This window comes from Narcine bancroftii, chromosome 11 (assembly GCF_036971445.1).
Source record: "Narcine bancroftii isolate sNarBan1 chromosome 11, sNarBan1.hap1, whole genome shotgun sequence".
Taxonomy (NCBI): domain Eukaryota; kingdom Metazoa; phylum Chordata; class Chondrichthyes; order Torpediniformes; family Narcinidae; genus Narcine; species Narcine bancroftii.
The window spans coordinates 80,050,344-80,069,432 of record NC_091479.1 but is presented as its reverse complement, the minus strand read 5'-3'; the positions used below and the strand labels follow the sequence as shown (position 1 = coordinate 80,069,432).

Genomic DNA, 19,089 nt, shown 5'->3' with positions numbered 1-19,089 from the left:
TTCATTGGAATGACTTCATCACCAACATCAAAGTACTCGAGCTGGCAGAGTCCGCAAGCATCGAATCCATGCTGCTGAAGACCCAACTGCGTTGGGTGGGTCACGTCTCCAGAATGGAGGACCATTGCCTTCCCAAGATCATGTTCTATGGCAATCTCTCCACTGGCCACCGAGACAGAGGTGCACCAAAGAAGAGGTACAAGGACTGCTTAAAGAAATCTCTTGTTGCCTGCCACATTGACCACTGCTGATATCGCCTCCAACCGTGCATCTTGGCACCTCACATATCGGCGGGCATCAACCTCCTTTGAAGACCACAGAGCCCACCTCACTGACAGAAGACAAAGGAGGAAAAACCCAACACCTAACCCCAACTAACCAATTTTCCCTTGCAACCGCTGCAACCATGCCTGCCTGTCCCGCATCGGACAGGCAGGCACGTGGACATACCCCTACATAAATCTCCGTCTGCGAAGCCAAGCCAAAGAAGGACACTCTCCTTGGATATAACTGTATATGCACCTATTGTCTTTCATTATTGTACCATGAGTTTCTGCTAATAAAAGCCATGATTATTGTTTGACCACATCGTCTTTGTCTACTTCATCAACTGGCACTTCAGGCCAAAGACTCAACCGAGTCTGATAAATATAACAGCACATTGTCAGCAAATAAATTAATTTTATGCTCTTCCTGGCCAACTTTGAATTCCTTTATGTCTGGATCCCTCCTTATAATTTCTGCTAGTGGTTCAATTGCTAGAACAGAGACCTGGAGACAGACTGGGTGGTTGGATCCTGTGAGGAAGTGCTGTGTCTCTGCTCCCTGCAGGTCCATACCAGCACCAACACTGCCATTACAGCAGCGCCGCCATTTTTTAAAATATGAACTAGTCAATTATGTATAAAACAACTGAGCAAGGAAATCTGTATAAAATATTAATTAGGTGATAACAAGAGATGAGTTTACTGTCTTATACAAAAGTACATTCTTCGGTAAAGGGGTGGTATGATTACATCAGTGACCCAGGTTCAAATCCATCACTATCTATGCATGCAGCATTCATGGGAAGTAAAGGGTAACTAATGTTTCAGGGAATGTTTCAGGTATGGTTACATCAGTGACCCAGGTTCAAATCCATCACTATGCATGCAGCATTCATGGGAAGTAAAGGGTAACCAATGTTTCAGGCCTGGGTCTTTTGTCAAGATATAAGCATAAAACAGGTAGGCAACTAATAGAAAGGTGGGAGCATAAAAGGAGAGGTGGAAGGTAGGGATAGGAGTATAAGCTAATGGGTAAGTGTGGTGATTCGACCACCAGCCTACTGCAGGGGGCGATCTCTGTACCTGCAGGAAGACCACCTGAGGAACTGACTCCACCTGGCTGGCTGTCAATCAGCTGACCTGAATATAAACCTGAGCCAGTCACACGGAGAGCCACCAAGGCTTAAGCTGGTGTTCAAACTTTTACTGGAATAAAGCCTGCTGTACAGTCTTTTGAGTTTTGTGCTTGCTTGCTCCTACCTCAGTACACCACAGTAAGAAAGGACATGTGTGGATGTAGGTGAGAGGGTAGAAGAGAAAAAAAAGATGAGGTGATGAGGGAAGTAGTTCTCTGATAAGAGATGAACAGTGGCTGAAGGAAATGAGGCAGAGGGATAGGAAAAGAGAGGTGCTCGAAGAGGGGTTTAATGGAAATTTATGGTTGGGATAGTTGAGACATTCAAAAGCTGATAACTGTCGGAGGTGCTGGATCATGATTGTACACCTTCTGCCTAAAGGTAGCAGCAAGAAAAGATTGTGGCCAGGGTGAAGTCACACATGTTTTGATTACACATGGAAGGATATGTTAGCTCTAGAAGGGGAACATTGGAAGTTTACAAAGATGTTGCCAGGAATGTAGTTATAACGAGAAACTGAGTACTCTGCCATTCTAATCTTTGGAACAAAAGAGACGAAGATTAAAATGAGGTATATAAAATTTTTCAGAAACCTACAAAGTTGAACAGAGATTATCTGTTTTGCAAGGCAAAGAGGATAAAAACTAGTGTGTTCAGATTTAAATTGGATGAGAATTTGAGGTGAGTGGAGAAATAAATAGTTTCAAATAATAATTAAGGCATGGAATTCACTAAGAGGATGATGGAGGTAACATTGCTCACGATAGCTTCAAAAATTACGTGGATGACCATATGAAGAACTGTAACCTGCAAGGGTGTAGTCAAAACTGGTAAGTGGGATTAAACACATCCATTTATGGCTGATATGGACACAATGGGCTCAGTGACTTTTTTTGTTCTAAGATTCTATGATGTGTCTGACATCTTCACTTTTGCATGGATTGTTAACACAAGGAAAGGAACCAAAATACTTGTCCCTCTTTCCAAATTCTACATGTTTCTATTGAGTGATACTACCAATAATCTTGAGTTTACTACAGCAGTGATGGACACAACTGAGCAATAGTCTTTTATGGCCATATTGTTTTGTTACTTTTCTTTCATCCATGCAGCAACCTCACAACATTGTTCAAAGACGATTACTTGAGAGCAACATCACAAAATTACATGGGGATCCAAGGGACAGTGGCTCGATGACTCAGTCACCATTTGCGGAAGAGAGGAAATCCAGTGTGAATAAGGATACTCTATCTTTGCTCACTGTCTTCTGCAAGGTATGTTTGATTATGTTATAATATGATAATATCATTTTCTTTACCTTATACCTTTGCAATTACTGATACTATAGGAAATAGATACATCAGAAAGTAAAAGAAATTGATGAGGGTAGGGCAGTAGATCTGGTCTACATGGATTTTAGCAAGGCATTTGACGAGGTCCCCCATGAGAGACTCATCCAGAAAGTCATGAGTCATTGGATCAGTGAAAACTTAGCTGTAAAACTTAGGTCAGTAAGTTTGTGTATGACACAAAGGTTGGAGGAGTTGTGGATGGAGATAAAGGTTGTCAATGGTTACAAAGGGATTACAAAGAGGATGCAGTTGGGCAGAAAAATTGCAGATGGATTTCAATCCGGATAAGTGTGAGGTGATGCATTTTGGAAGGACAAACCAAAAGGCTGAGTACAGGGTTAATGGTTGGTTACTTAAGAGAATGGATGAACAGAGGGAACTTGAGGTTCAAATTCATACATCCCTCAAGGTCATCACACAGGTTGAAAGGATAGTTAAGAAGTCTTATGGGATTCATTAATAGGGGGATTGAATTCAGGAGTAGAGAGGTCATGTTACAACTCTATAAATCTTTGGCAAGACCACACTTAAAGAGTATTGTGTTCAGTTCTGGTCACTTCATTATAGGAAGGATGTGGAAGCTATGGAGAGGGTGCAGAGGAGATTTACCAGGTTGATGCCTGGATTGGGAAACAAGTCTTATGAGGAAAGGTTAGGAAAGGGACTTTTCACTTTGGAACATAGAAGGATGAGAGGCGTCTTGATCGAGGTCTACAAGATTATGAGAGGCAATAGATAGGGTGGACAGCCAGCATCTGTTTCCTAGGGCAGAATCAGCAAACACCAGAGTACATATGTAAAAAGTTAAGGGAAGGAAGTTTAGGGGCGACATCGGGAATAGGTTTTTCACAGAGAGTTGTGGGTGCCTGGAATTCTTTGGCTTGGCTTCGCGGACGAAGATTTATGGAGGGGGTAAAAGTCCACGTCAGCTGCAGGCTCGATTGTGGCTGACAAGTCCGATGCGGGACAGGCAGACACGGTTACAGCGGTTGCAGGGGAAAATTGGTTGGTTGGGGTTGGGTGTTGGGTTTTTCCTCCTTTGTCTTTTGTCAGTGAGGTGGGCTCTGCAGTCTTCTTCAAAGGAGGTTGCTGCCCGCCGAACTGTGAGGCGCCAAGATGCACGGTTTGAGGCGATATCAGCCCACTGGCGGTGGTCAATGTGGCAGGCACCAAGAGATTTCTTTAGGCAGTCCTTGTACCTCTTCTTTGGTGCACCTCTGTCACGGTGGCCAGTGGAGAGCTCGCCATATAACACGATCTTGGGAAGGCGATGGTCCTCCATTCTGGAGACGTGACCCACCCAGCGCAGCTGGATCTTCAGCAACGTGGACTCGATGCTGTCGGCCTCTGCCATCTCGAGTACTTCGATGTTAGGGATGAAGTCGCTCCAATGAATTTTGAGGATGGAGCGGAGACAACGCTGGTGGAAGCGTTTTAGGAGCCGTAGGTGATGCCGGTAGAGGACCCATGATTCGGAGCCGAACAGGAGTGTGGGTATGACAACGGCTCTGTATATGCTAATTTTTGTGAGGTTTTTCAGTTGGTTGTTTTTCCAGACTCTTTTGTGTAGTCTTCCAAAGGCGCTATTTGCCTTGGAGAGTCTGTTGTCTATCTCTTTCTCGATCCTTGGATCCGATGAAATGGTGCAGCCGAGATAGGTAAACTGGTTGACCGTTTTGAGTTTTGTGTGCCCGATGGAGATGTGGGGGGGCTGGTAGTCATGGTGGGGAGCTGGCTGATGGAGGACCTCCGTTTTCTTCAGGCTGACTTCCAGGCCAAACATTTTGGCAGTTTCCGCAAAACAGGACGTCAAGCGCTGAAGAGCTGGCTGTGAATTGGCAACTAAAGCGGCATCGTCTGCAAAGAGTAGTTCACGGACAAGTTTCTCTTGTGTCTTGGTGTGAGCTTGCCAGGAATGGTGGTGGAAGCTGAAATATTGGGGGCATTTAAGAGATTCAGACACATGGATGAAAGAAAAATAGAGGGTTATAGGGTAGGGAGGGTTTAGTACGTTTTTTTAGGAAGAGATATATGGATCAGCATAACATCGAGGGCTGAAGGGCCTGTATTGTGTTGTATTGTTCAATGTTCTATGTTTCTGCTTACTCTTGAAGGCACCACAACGAAGAACAAATGATAATGATTACGTTATCTGAAAGCTGATGAATGAAATTGTCTAGAATGTCTTCATTGCCTTTTTTTAACATACTCAAATCAAGGATTTTAAGTCACTAATTGTATATTTTTAACAGGAGCTTGTATCGACTGTGTGCTCTAATTGCACTTCACTTTAAGATTCACTCTGAGTCAGGACTGTTAGTGCTTGAAATTCACATTTTTAATGATTCTTATAGATGGATGTAACACACTTCCTGACCATTTTTCCCCTGTTTCCTCAGTGTCGTGATCAAAAGATCAAAGTCACCATCAATACAGGCTGCCACCAGAACACAATCTCCACCAGCTGCTTAAACAGAATAGGGTAAGAAGGCATTCAACAGACAAATCACTGCAAGTGAAGCTGGAAAAAAAATGCTGAGACAAAGATAGCCTGGGCATGTCGAGTGAGCTGGTGTTTAAATTATAAGGAAAACTGTTTCAGTTGCATGCTGGCGGAAGACAATTCAATTACTACACCAAATAGCCCTCTAATTAAAATGCATGTACTGTACTGTAGTAATAAAAATGATGGATTCTGGAACATAAGGCTTGTGCCCTAGCATTTTGATCCAACCAAGTGCCACTCCATTCCGCTCCTGACACACACGCCATCTCTGTTCTGAATGGCTGATTTGCAAAGAGAAAGATTGTTTTGAGGCAACAGTGACTCAAATGTATGCACAGAGCAAAGGGTGGTGGTCAACTGCAACAGCATTTATAAACCCATCCATAAAAGTACTCTTAAATGTAGTAAAACAATCCATGCTTCAAATAAAAATTGCCTCTGCATCATATTAGAAGTGTAAGGTAAAACATCATGAGATGGGAATGTGTAAGGAGTTACCCTGTACAGGGCTGTAACAAGATGTGAATGCATCCTTGTACTTACAAGATAAGAGAGACATTGATGGATTGAGAGGCAGGAAGCTAGCAGGGAAAGGATAGCAACAGTTTTAGTCATTGGACAAGTAATGATATGATGATGTCCTAAGCATGTATCCAAGGGTATAAAAAATCACCATTTTGCTGATAACGGCAGAATGCATTCTCCGACTAACATGGTTAGTTGCAAGTGTTACAATCCGGTAATAAAGAACAAAGAACCCTGATTTCGACTCAGTCTGGTGTTTGTCTCACTCATTCATGAACAAAGCAGACCTAACAGAAGACAGGGAATTGGAGAATATTTGGATGAACACCAGAGAGTAAGATATTGGCTGCTGAAGGCAAAACTACCAAAATCAGCATTGCTATATTCAGGAAAGCTACAAGGGAAAAATTGGGTATTTGTGGATACCTGTGAGTTATAGAACATGAAGAAGGTTGGAGAAGAGAGTGAAAGAATTTTAAAATGGAGATAAGAATTTTAAAATGGAATTGTTGCTGAGATGAGATTGAATGCAAGTTAGCTAGCTAGAGGATGTTTGGGGAAATGAGCCATGTCATAAACTGCAACTTGAGCACCAACAATTTGGGATAAGCTGATGCCTTTAGAGAATAGAATAAGGGAGGCCAGTCAGGAATATAGACAATTCTAATGGCTGCAGGCATGGATGACTGATCCAGTAGCAGATAAGCTGAGGTAAGTGATAATGACAGCTTCAAATAGTTGGAAAGACAGGAAATGAGCCAGTACCTAGGAGATAGAATTTTTAATGAGAACTAAATCATGGGCTTTTCTCTTCCCAACCTGTTTGTAAGAAATTTCCCCTCTTTCACTGAAGAATGTTAGAATTACAGCGTAACACTTAAAGGAAACTGGGATGGGGGCAAGAGACAAGTGAAGAGGTGAAGTTGGATATCACTTCACAAGATCCCTGGGCAATGTCCTGGCCCAACCATCTTTAAACGTTTCGTGCCAACATCAGATCAGAAATGGGAGTGTTGGCTGATGACTGCATCATATTCAATTCCACTTGCAATTTAATAAATAAGGTAGTTCGAACCAGCTTACAGATGCAAGAAAATCTATCATCTAGCCTCCTCAGTTTGCCCCACTGTGCAGACATATTTGCATGGGTGATCTGCCCTGGATCACATTCTTTTTGTGGCAGTTCCACATACACCACAATTCCCAATCTTTCAAAAGAATCCTTCCATGGTTTTTCTCTTATCTTTTTCAAGTTCAACAATCCTCAGATATCTGCAGTTTTTCAATTCCTCATCTTTAAATATTTCCTGTAATCTAGCCTCCAATGCCTTCTGGGGTATAGAATTCCAAAGATTCATGACTCTCTTTGAGAAGAAATTCCTATGCACCCCGCGCCTCCCCACCCTCCTCCCCGTTCATCCAACTTGTTTAAATGTTTGTGATAGAACAACCTTGTCATTTGTTCAAGTCCAACAAATCATTTCTGGATAGCCTTCAATGCTTGGATATCCTTTCATAAATAAGAAAACCAAGATTGAATTCCAGGAGCAAATTCTCAACATTTAATTGTACCTACCTCCATCATTTTCTCTGGCAGCACATTCTACATAACCACTACACTTTGTGGAAAAAAGTTGTTACTCTGGATCTTTTTAAATCTTTTGCCTTCACCTTAAACCTATGTCCTCTAGTTTTAGTCTCCCCGATCCTGGGAAAAGGCTATGACCATCCACCTGATCTAGGCACCTCACGATTGGGATCATGGGTGATGGTCAGTGGTAGGGCTTGTAGAGCAGCTAACTCTGTAGTACAGGCATGGAGTGTTTAGTTCAGTGATTAATATTCAGGTAATATACTTATTCTATATGATAAAAATATTTAAACAACATCTAGAAATGGGAAAATAGAGCACCAGTGTCTGGTGCTCCCGATATCCGACTCTGAACCCTCCCCTCGGCAGTCGGCCTATAAGCACTCATCTGAGTTCCTGACATTGACTCCAAATCCTCCCCTTGGCCTAGTACCACACACTCACACGCACCCTGAGCAACGCAGTAAACACAAAACACACACACACCCCGAGCAATGCGGTAAACACAGAGCAGGGGGACATATGGATCCCGAGGGACCATGGAGACTGCCACCATCCCCACCCGCAGCAGAGAGACCCACTCTGGGGTGGGGCTGTGGCCCGATTCCGATGGCGCTGCAGTACTCACCTTGCTCTGGTCCCAAGCTGTTGATGGGTTACAGTCTCCACGGCTACCATGACTATGGCATTTATTCTCAAGGCAATAGTTGCTACCGATTTTTATTCGCATCATTGGCTGCATGATGTTACCGTTCCCACACCCACCAACGTCTACTTTCATTGGCTGTACAAAATGTCCTCCGCGTAGATGCCAGCACTTCATTGGCCTATCAAATCTCGAATCTTACCTTCAATTCTTGCCTTCCAGGCCCCGAGGCTTCAGCCTACTCATTTTAATGGGTAATCCCCCACTGATTCAAATCAACCAATTAGTGCAGAAATAGGGGTCATAAAGAGGAAAGGCAAATTCTTTTTTTCTGATAAACTTTAATGAAGCTTTTAAAATGCATATCAATGCAAATGCAGCCTACAACTAATTAGATTTAGAGAATTCATATTCTTTTCATTCATCGCCAAGAGATGCCTAGAAATTGAATTTCATCTGATGGTACACTAAATATTGTTATATTTTGCAGTAATGCCTAATCAAATCTACCACAAAAAAAACCAAAATATCATCAAGAAGGCATGTGAAAAATCATTAATGTGGTGTGAAGCTAGAAGCGATGGGCGAAGCCACACTGAACAGAGCTGCTGCAACCATCATGCATTCTAAAAGGCACAATCCTCATAACAATATTTGCATAATGGCTGCAAAGGCGAAGAGTAGGCATAAAGAGTAGAGGAAGGGCACTTCAGGCTTCAGGTATTGAAATCCTAACTATAGAAATGTTTGAAGGAGATCTTGTGCACCAAGGAAAGGAGAATGCAGATCTGCCAAGGCCAGAACTCACATACCTGCTGCTGAAAGGTCTGTGACTTGATATGTTAAATCTCTTTTCTCTGCAGGGTATTTCTTGCATTTTCTATTTTATATCATTGATGGAAAAGTCAAGCTAGAAAATGATGCTATTTTGTGTTCCAAAGCAAAATTTCCATGCTGTTGAGTCATGTCAAGAAATTTCATGTCTTGTGATCTGTCCAGATGAATGGAATGGTGTTTAAAACTAGTGCTCACTTACAGACACATTTAATGAAATACATACACACTCGTACAACCCAAGAAAACACACCAATGCAAATTATTACTCCACCCCCCTGTCCGTCCATCTCACCTTGATCTTTTACCTCCACCACCTGAATATTTCGTCAAGTTTATTGTCATCTGATTGTACAAGTACAAAGCAACGTGAAGTACTGAAATCAAGTACCAGACATGGGAAAACAAAGGTGGGATAATGAAAATTTTATACAATGTTTTTCATCTCCTACTAGTCTGAAATGTAGAGGAATAAGAGACAAGGCTCTTCCATATTCAGAGGGGAAAACTGTCTTTCTTTCAGGCAGAGGGGCATCAAGGGCCCAAACTAGTCATAGGTCATATTCCATCCTCTTTTTCAGGTTTTCACAGGATGAGGCTGTGTGGAGCCTGGAGACAATAACCTATATCCATAAGCATATATGTGCTTCTTTGTTGGGATTTGACAACAATCGTGTCACATAGCCATCCTGTTATAGCTAATAGTTACTGTGGAGACACTGACAAGGCTTTAGACTTTTTCTGATTCAGTATAGTCTTATCTTGATCCGTCCTGTGGTCTGGTCTCTGCCACTTGTCAATTGCTTGAAGCTTTAAAAAAACAAGCGAGGATCTCATGAGAAAGGAGACTCATGGCTTCAATGCAGAGGGATAGCATTGTGGATGAGCCATGAGGTATCATTTGTGAGCAGATTGTTGCTTCAGAGGACACCAGGATGAAACCTTGAGAAAAGAGATTGCCACACATGGGTGCAATCACCCTCTTTCAGGAACAGTTTTGTGGCACATAGAAACTTATCTTCTCACCTCACCAATTCTGCAACTCGTCACCAGCAGAGTTCTGCTCCAATTAGACAGAGAACAGGGTTCAAAGAGTGAAAATGCAGGGGCTGTCAACTGGGTTAGCAAGTTGAAGTAACATAGTTTGCTGATCATTATTATCCATTCAGCCCCATGAGGTTGCCTGGCATATATATTCAGGGATATTGGTGTTCCCATATCAGACCATGATTGTCCTCATGAGGACACCAACTCGTCACCTATGACCACATTTTAAGCAGTGTGCTTGCCTAAGCTGCAGAACCATCTTACCAAGCTGCTCCTTCACTTTGGTCAAAGCAGCAAGCTAATGCTGGCTCATGCAGGGCAAGAGCTTTTGTGACTTACCATAATGTTCTGAGAGGGAAGGGAGAGCAGCCAGAAGTCATGGTCCATTATTTGTTCCAAAAACATGGTAGGAAGGGAAATGTGGTCCTGCAAAATGAGTTCAGGGAGCTAGCTAGTAAGTTGAAAAATGGGACTTTTAAGATTGTAATCTTAGGATTACTACCCATGCCATATGTTCATGAAGCAATAAAAAGGAAGATAGTGCATGTTAATGCATGTCTAAAGAGCTAGTGCAGGAGGGAGAGATTTATTTATTCAGATCATTTGGCTCTCTTCCAGGAAACATGGAATTTATAAAAGAGGGATGGATTACACCTGAACTAGGGGAGGACCAATATCCTAATGGGAAGGTTTACTGGTGCTACTGGGGAAGATTTAAACTGGAGTGGTGGCAGTGTAGAGGGGTGGGGGGCAGGATGGAAACTGAGCAGCAGGACAGTAGAGAGGATGGCAGATAGTAGGAAGTGTAAGCCTGAAAGAAAGGACAGGAAAGGATGGATGAATGATTGCAGCAAAACTGGAGGTCTTTTTTTTTCATTGAAAGAGGGACCTAATTTATAGCTCAATGTTCCTGGACTTTGTAATTTTAGGTGGGGGAAAAAAGGAGGTAAAAAAGATGGAGCCTCTTTTACCTTTACTAACCAGGGGGAGAGTCGCAGCTGCATTTAGGGAGGACCTAACACTGGGCTCAACTACTTAGGCAGTATGGGTTGAGATCAGAAATGAGAAAAGTGGAATTACAAATAAGATAGGGCTATGCTGTAGGCATCCCAATAGCCACTGGTTGCTGGAGAAACAGGATTGTAGACTAGTGGTTCTCAAACCTTTTCCCCCCCCCCCGCCTCCCCCATTCACATAGCACTTTAAGTAATCCCTTACTGACCATTAAGCACCTATGGCATAAAATTATATAAAGACAGATTATGTAAAGTTAAAAAAGCAACTGAGTTGTTGTAGTAGGACATTTTAATTTCCCTAATATTGAATGGGACATCCTCTGGCTTAGATTAGGTAGAATTTCTTCAGTGCATCCAGAAGAGTTTCTTGATGCAGCTCATAGATAGCCCAACAAGGAAAGGGTCATACCAGATTTTGCTTGGCAAATGAGCCCAGCAATTTGATTGGAGTTTCAGTGGTGGAACATTTTGGATCAATCTTCCTTAACTTTTAAGATAGACCAAATCCAAATTTCAGATTTTTTGTCAGAGTACATACATGACATCACATACAACCCTGAGATTCTTTTACCTGCGGGCAAGGCAGAATTACCACTTATTGGCAGTGCAAAAAAGAAACTGACTCAACGTACACACGTAGACAAATAAAGAAATGTTAACAAACTGACTACACAGAGAGAGAGAAAACAAAATCAATAAAGTACAAAAGTACGAGTACTTGAATAAGTCCCTGATTGAGTTTGTTGTTGAGGAGTCTAATGGTGGAGTAGCAGTTGTTTCTGAACCTGTGAGTCTTGTGGCACCTATACCTCTTTCCTGATGGTAGCATTGAGAATAGAGAGTGTGCTAGGTGGTGTGAATCCTTGATGATTCTCTCTGACAGCAACGTTCCCGTAGATGTTCTCAATGGCGGGGGGGGTTTTACCCGTGATGTCCTGGGCTGTGTCCACTACCTTTTGCAGGGATTTACACTCAGGGATATTGGTGTTCCCATATCAGACCATGATGCAGCCAGTCAGGACACTTTCCAACACACATCTGTAGAAATTCGCCTGGGTTTCTGATGTCATTCCAAACCTCCACAAACACGTGAGGATATAGAGACGCTGATGTGCTTTCTTCACAATGCCATTTGTGTGTTGGCTCCAGGAAAGATCCTCTGGGATAGTAACTTCCAAGAAATGCATTTGTTTATCCTCTCCACTTCTGATTCCCTAGTGATCACTGGATCGTAACCTCTGAAGTCAACAGTCAGTTCCTTAGATTTGACATTCAGTGTGAGGTTATTTATGCAGGCATTCGGCCAAGTTTTCAATCTCTCTCCGGTAGACTGGCTCATCATCCCTTTTTATACAACCCACTACCATGGGATCATCAGTGAATTTGTAGATGGTGTTTCTAGAATGCCATTGGGTTCTGTGGTTAGTAGTTATGAACAAGGATAACCTTGTTCTTGTATAAAAGTACTAAATTGGGTGAGGGCAAATTATGGCATAATTAGACTGAAGGTAGAGGCTGTGAAATGGGAACAGCTGTTATTGGGCAAGCCCATAACAGATTTGTGGTAGTTATTTAAGTACCAATTAATTAGAGTCCAGGACTGGCATGTTCCAATGGAAAGGAAGGATAAGGGTGGCATTTCTTGTAGTTTATAATCGGAGAACAAACTTGTGCAATAATCCATTCCAATTCTGACTAAAGCGATAGCATGTTTGCCTCCTTCAAAAGATTGTGATTTCAAAACCTACTATTGAAAATCTAGGCCAGCAATTCTCAACCTTTTTTTTGACCTTGCTCCCCTTAAGACTCTGCTCAAAGCTTACTGGACCCCTTACTTATGAAGTTGTACAGTTTAGTTGGTTTCTTCTGTACTTCTCTTGTATCAAATCCATGAAAAAACAAAAAATATTTTTTATCATTTCAGTCCGTGGCTCCCAGAGGGGCCCCATGGCCCTTTTGAGAAAGGCTAATCTAGGCTATTGTTCAAGGGGCACTGATCATCCCAAGGGCATTTTCAAATAAGATATCAATCAAATTTTCTCTGTTGTGAAGGTAAAAGATCCCATATTACTATTTCAATGATGCAGAGAATCCTTTACTCAACATCACAAGAAAAGATAATTAGTCATTATATTTGTAGACTGCTTAACTGCTTGTAAATGTTGTGCAATCCTTTGTTCCAAGTGAATCCAAAAATGACTTAAAATTATTCAATGAAAAGTCCTGAGGTGATGGAATTCTGTAAATCTTACTATTTTCTTTAGTTTAGTGGAATTGCCTGTATCAGAGAGCGAAGACTCCAAATCCATCCATGGTGAAAAAACAATAGACCAAGTGGAGAAGTTAGAGATCATGCTGGGGGAGGAGAAAATTGAATGTCCAGCTCTGGTAGTAGGTAAGAACATCTCAGTGTGTTTTCTATAAATTGCAGAAGATTCTTTAAACAAGTGTGTGCCAAAGAACCATCTCCATTTAAATTGATGAAAACATGTTTTTACGTTGCTCTTTCGATGATAGTATGAGAAAGGATTTGTCCTGATAATGATCTAGGAAAATATAGAGATTTGTAAATGCAATGTATTGGAAATTTTATATTTCCTGAAAGCAATTATGGTTAGCAATGTGATTCAATATTGCATAGCTATCAACTTGGAACACTGAAGACATTTATGTGTAGGTTGATAGTTTAGTTTGGTGAAGTGTTGATGTTTTTAAAAAGACCATAAGATGAATCTGAATGACAAAATAAAAAGGAATAAAAATATAGAATTGGGATCTTTGTGGATCCTTTTTATTGATCATGTTTTAATTGTTCACAGTCAATTATGTCCCTCTTTAAATTAAATCAACCAGCCCCTGAGTCTCACTGTGACCATTCAGCTGTCCCTTCCTGTTCTTCCTTTCAGGATTGCTTGCCCTAGCATCTGACATCCCCTGTTTGCTGCTCAGGTTCTTACCCTTGCCTGCCACTCTAGTTTAAACCCTCCTCAGAAGCACCAGCAAACTTCCCCATGAGGTTATTGGTCCCCTTCCAATTCAGGTGTAACCCATTCCTTTTTTACAGGTCCCAGTACTGCACAGAAACAGACACTTCGGTCCACTATGGTTGTGCCCTCTCTGATGCCAATTTAAACTAATTCCTTCTCCATCCCTTTCCTGATCATGTGTCTTTCTAAATGCTGCTTCAATGTTGCTATTGCATCTGGAAGTTGTTTACTTTTATTACTGTTGTAGTAAAAATAGCAATGCACTCAGGAATTTAAATTAAAATAAAAAATAAATAAATTTAAGACACTTCATCTGTATCAGAAACAAAAGTGAACCCTGTCAATGGCAGTGCCAAGCAGATGTATCAGCAAGCATTTGAGAATGAATGATAATAAACTCTTCTCCAGGCTCAGGAGACAATGAGTAGAGTGTTGAATCTCACTCTTTCCCCATTGGAGATCTGCCAGCTCATTACTGTTCCAAATAAAACCTTAATGCAAGGACCATTAGGCCAATTTCGTGTTGCCCTGATCTATCAGAGAACTTCTTTTAGTAATATCACATAAATCTTGCTTTGTCATTTCAATCATACCTTAAAATTCTGGATGCAAATTTTCGCAGTGTAGAAACGTTGATAATTTAGCTTCTTCTGCCAAGTAAATTGTTTTAATTCCATCTCTTCTAAACAGAATTCCAATCTGTCATAATCAAAGTGCTTCCACCCCTCAGATCTCCAAAGTGTATGTGATGTGTCAGGCCACAAGGTTGCTGATTGTGGAGAATTAACATTCTGTTGATGACGATGAAGAAACAGAGGCTCTTTGTTTGTACCCAGTTTTGAACCACTAGATTTTTCTGAATATATCCCATTTTCCACAATGATCCTGCCACATAACATGGTGGTGGGTATCTTCCGATGAAGACAGCATGTTGTTTCTCAAATTCTGTTTGGTGACCTCTTCTGCCAGTCCTGGCATGGAATAAGGCCTCTGCATCAGGTAGATTGGTGAGGAAGTAGATTTATAATTTGTGTTGGTTCTTTCAACATCTGTTCCAGATCGAATATAAAAGCTTTGTTTAACCCTAAGATGACTGATAAGAATAAAGAAGAAGACTGATAAGAGGAAAGATAAGAATGTGATGTGGAGGCTTTATAACACACTGGTAGGACCTCAGTTTGAGTATGGGCTCCTTATTTAAGAAAGGATGTGCTGGCATTGGAGATGGTTCAGAGAAGATTAACAAAAATGATTCTTGGAACAAAGGGATTAGCATATGAGAAATGTTTGACAGTTCTTGGACTGTACCCCTTGGCTTTCAGAAGAATAAGGGGGGACCCCATTGAAGCATTTCAAATGCTGAAAGACATGGACAGAGTAGATGTAGCAAAGTTGTTTCCCGTGGTAGGGGAGACGAGGACAAGAGGGTACAACTTCAGGATTGTAGGACGCCCATTTAAAACAGAGTTGCAGATAAATTTCTTTAGCCAGAGAGTGGTGAACCTCTGGAATTTGTTATCATGGGTGGCTGTGGAAGTGAGGTCATTGGGTATTTAAGACAGAAATTGATGGGTATCTGGTCAGGGTATCAAAGGATATGGGGAGAAAACAAAGGAATGGTGCTGTGGAAGAATCAATCAGCTCATGATGGAATGGCAGAACGGACTTGAAAGGCCTACTTCTGCTCTTATGGTCTATGTCCTTCAGGACATAGAGGTGACCTTGCTGATAATACAACTCTGATGATGGACACTGGAGTACCCTAACCTTGCTGCTTTATTTTTATCTTTTCATACTTATTATTTTTACTTGTCTTTCTCTCCAAAATGTCTTTACTATATAACCCATATAATTGTTTTTCATTTCAGGAGTCCTGAAATTCTTTTTCTACTGTATGAGAATTCTGATTTTGTCATTAAAGATCAAAATCTTTGCTAGGTTTTACGAACAGTGTGATTAGATTTCTCTGCATATCGCCACACTGTCAGTTTCAGCTTGCTGTATGAATCTACTGCAAGATCTCATGGCTGATGACATTTAACCTTGTGGCTGTGACCTTCGCCTGTGGTGATATTGCTCCTCAGGGAAGCCTAGTTATTCCATGTGTTCTTGTAAACTCAGGATGGCTAAGGTCTTGGTTAATGGATCCTTCTCTTTCTCCTCATCCCATGTGGCCATTGATGTCTCTGATGCATTTGGACATGCTATCCGCCAAGAAAGCTGTTGGATGCACACAAATCTCTACTGGAAATCCATTTGGAGTGCAGAAAATTCTTTGAAGATGAAAGAAGGGCTTAGTCTTGAATAGTGTGCAGAGTTAGGAGTGAGCATAACAGAAAAATAGAAAAGAGTGGTGGGATGAGACTATTTAGCACTTCATTCAATATGATCATGGCTGATCTCAATAACATGTTCCTTCTTTTTACTTGTTCCACTTTCTACCTTTATCTGTCTCCTTCTTTAATATATTCAGTGACTTGACCTTAATTTCCTTCTGTGATTGGGAATTATACAAATTCTATATTTGAGTGTGGAAATTCCTCCTCAGCCCACTATCTTGAGTGGGCGACTCCTGGTTTAGGATTTCGGACTTGATCCAGAGGTGATCAGCCAGGGGAAAACATCTGTCAATCCCTGTCAAAATTTTGAGTTTAAATGTATCTCATTGTTCTAAACATGGGTGAACACAGGACTAGTTGATCCAATTTTCATTGTATGACATCCTACTCTTTCTATGGTAAGTATTATCATTCTTGGATAAGGAGATCGAGACTACATACAGTCCCAGCGCCTCCACTGATGCTGCCTGAGAACTGCCGAGTCCTCCAGCAGTTTAGTTTTTGGTCTGATTACAACATCATCTCTTGTATTTCATACAATATTCCAGGCAGTTCTACAGCTACATTAAAGTTACTATTTTCCAGACCAATGAGGTTGTGCTGGAGATAAATATTAGGTGTTGGACTACTGTAGACATCATGTTGGGAGTTTAATAACCACATTTCTAACCATATAACAATTACAGCACGAAAACAGGTCATTTTGCCCCTTCCAGTCTGCACTGAACTAAGTACTCTCCTCTAGTCCCACCTACCTGCACCCTGCCCATAACCCTCCATTCCCCTCCCATCTATATGCCTATCCAATTTTTCCTTAAATGATAAAATTGACCTTGTCGCCACTTCTTCTCCTGGAAGTTCATTCCACACAGCCACCACTCTCTGAGTAAAGAAGTTCCCCCTCATGTTACTTCTAAACTTTTTCCCCTCAACTCTTAACTCATGGCCGCTTGTTTCAATCTCTTCTACTCTCAATGGAAAAAAGCCCATCCACATCAACTCCATCTATCCCTCTCATAATCATAAATACCTCTATCAAATCTCCTCTCAACCTTCTATGCGCCAAAGAATAAAGACCTAAAAGCATTTTCGAAAATCTTCTCTGCACTCTATCTACCTTGTTGATATCCTTCCTATAAGTCGGTTTCCAGAACTGCACACAGTATTCTAAATTTGGCCTCACCGATGTCTTGAACAGTCTCAATATCACTTCCAGCCCCTGTATTCTATGGTTTGATTTATAAAGGCCAGCATACTAAAAGCTTTCTTCACCACCCTATCCACATGAGATTCTACCTTCAGGGAACAATGCACCTTTATTCCTCGATCTTTCTGCTTCACTGCATTCCTCAATGCCCTCCCATTTACTAAGCATGTCCTGTTTAAATTATTCCTACCAAAATGAAGCACTTCACACTTAACAGCATTAAACTCCATCTGCCATCTTTCAGCCCACTCTTCTAAGCAGTCCAAATCCCTTTGCAATCTTTGTAAACCTTATTCATTATCCACAATTCCACCTATTTTAGTATCATCTGCATATTTACTAATCCAATTTACTACTTCATCATCCAGATCATTAATATATATGACAAACAGGAAAGGACCCAATACAGATCTCTGAGGCACACCACTTGTCACCAGCCTCCAGCCTGACAAACAGTTATCCACTACGACTCTCTGGTATCTACCTTCCAGTCACTGTTGAATCCATTCAACTCCAAACATCAAACAACTCCTCCTTACCTGATTCCATGTTGCCTACCAGCTTCTGTCTCAACCCGAAATATCAATTTATCACTTGGCCTCCATAGATGCTGCCTGTCCAGCTGAGTTTCTCCAGCATTTTGCTTCGGAGTCAAACAGCTGCATTGTCCATTACTTGTAAAATGTGCTTTTCTCTGAAAATCTATAACCTGGGGAAGCTTGTTAAATTAAATGCAAATTTCAACCTTTTGTGGAGATGTTACATTATATTATCCATTTTGTTTTCTAGATAATGATATATGTGAACTATCCCTTGGTCTTCAGACACTACTGTCTCTCAAAGTAAGTCTTCTTAGGCAGCTCTTCAGAATAGGATGACTTGCCCCCTTTATTCTAAATTGAACCATGACTGTTAGAGGGTGTCATTATACCGCTGTGGGAAGTCAATGGAGGACTTTGTTTCATACATGTTAAGTATAAGGCCCATTCTGTCATAGGCTTCAGTGTTCCACATGACAACTTGGATCCTAATGTTCAAATATGCATAGGAGTGAGAGAGCACTGCAACTCAATGATAGACTGGATGAAATTGGCTCTGGAATTGAAAACAATGTAGGTTGAATAGTTTCCCATTTGTTCTGTAGATGAATTCCATTCCAGCAGGAAGCTCATTGGAAATGAGGTGTAGCATTGAGGCAAGAAGGGTTGAGAAAGGTGTTGGGGCAATGCCATAACTTAACTTGACACCAGTCAAGACTGGACAAGATTGCAAAGCCTGGCCTCCATTCCACAGATGACTGTTACACTCAAATTTCTGTCTGTTTTGCAAGTGGTTCTTTTTAGCCGGTAAAAATATAAATAAAATACCAATATAGATATACCAATCTATTAAAAAAAAGGATCATGGCTGGGACAGATAATAAGGAAAAGAATGCACGATTAATATCCCTTGTCAAAACTCAACTCAAAGATAACATCTCTCATCCTTCCTAACACAGAAAATGGCAAATGTTTAACCAGTTTCAAAACATTGAAAAAACAATCAAAACAATTTTGACTTTAATTTGACATTCTTATACAGTGCCTGTTTTCTTTGCATTTTCATTAATGCTAAAATGAATAGAAATGAAAATATTG

The 19,089-nt window shown here is 41.1% G+C and overlaps 2 protein-coding genes across 4 annotated transcripts in view; one reads left to right on the top strand and one right to left on the bottom strand.

The window, feature by feature from the left end:
* Positions 1-19,089, bottom strand: part of itfg2 (integrin alpha FG-GAP repeat containing 2) — a 166,140-nt gene that overhangs the window by 42,563 nt on the left and 104,488 nt on the right. The window lies entirely within an intron of this gene.
* nrip2 (nuclear receptor interacting protein 2) overlaps positions 1-19,089 on the top strand; it is a 36,451-nt gene that overhangs the window by 14,174 nt on the left and 3,188 nt on the right. Inside the window, exons 2-5 of the mRNA XM_069902739.1 lie at positions 2,515-2,676; positions 5,154-5,236; positions 13,184-13,314; positions 18,242-18,294. Of these exons, the coding sequence (XP_069758840.1) occupies positions 2,515-2,676; positions 5,154-5,236; positions 13,184-13,314; positions 18,242-18,294 (429 nt within the window). The remainder of the gene's footprint in view (positions 1-2,514; positions 2,677-5,153; positions 5,237-13,183; positions 13,315-18,241; positions 18,295-19,089) is intronic.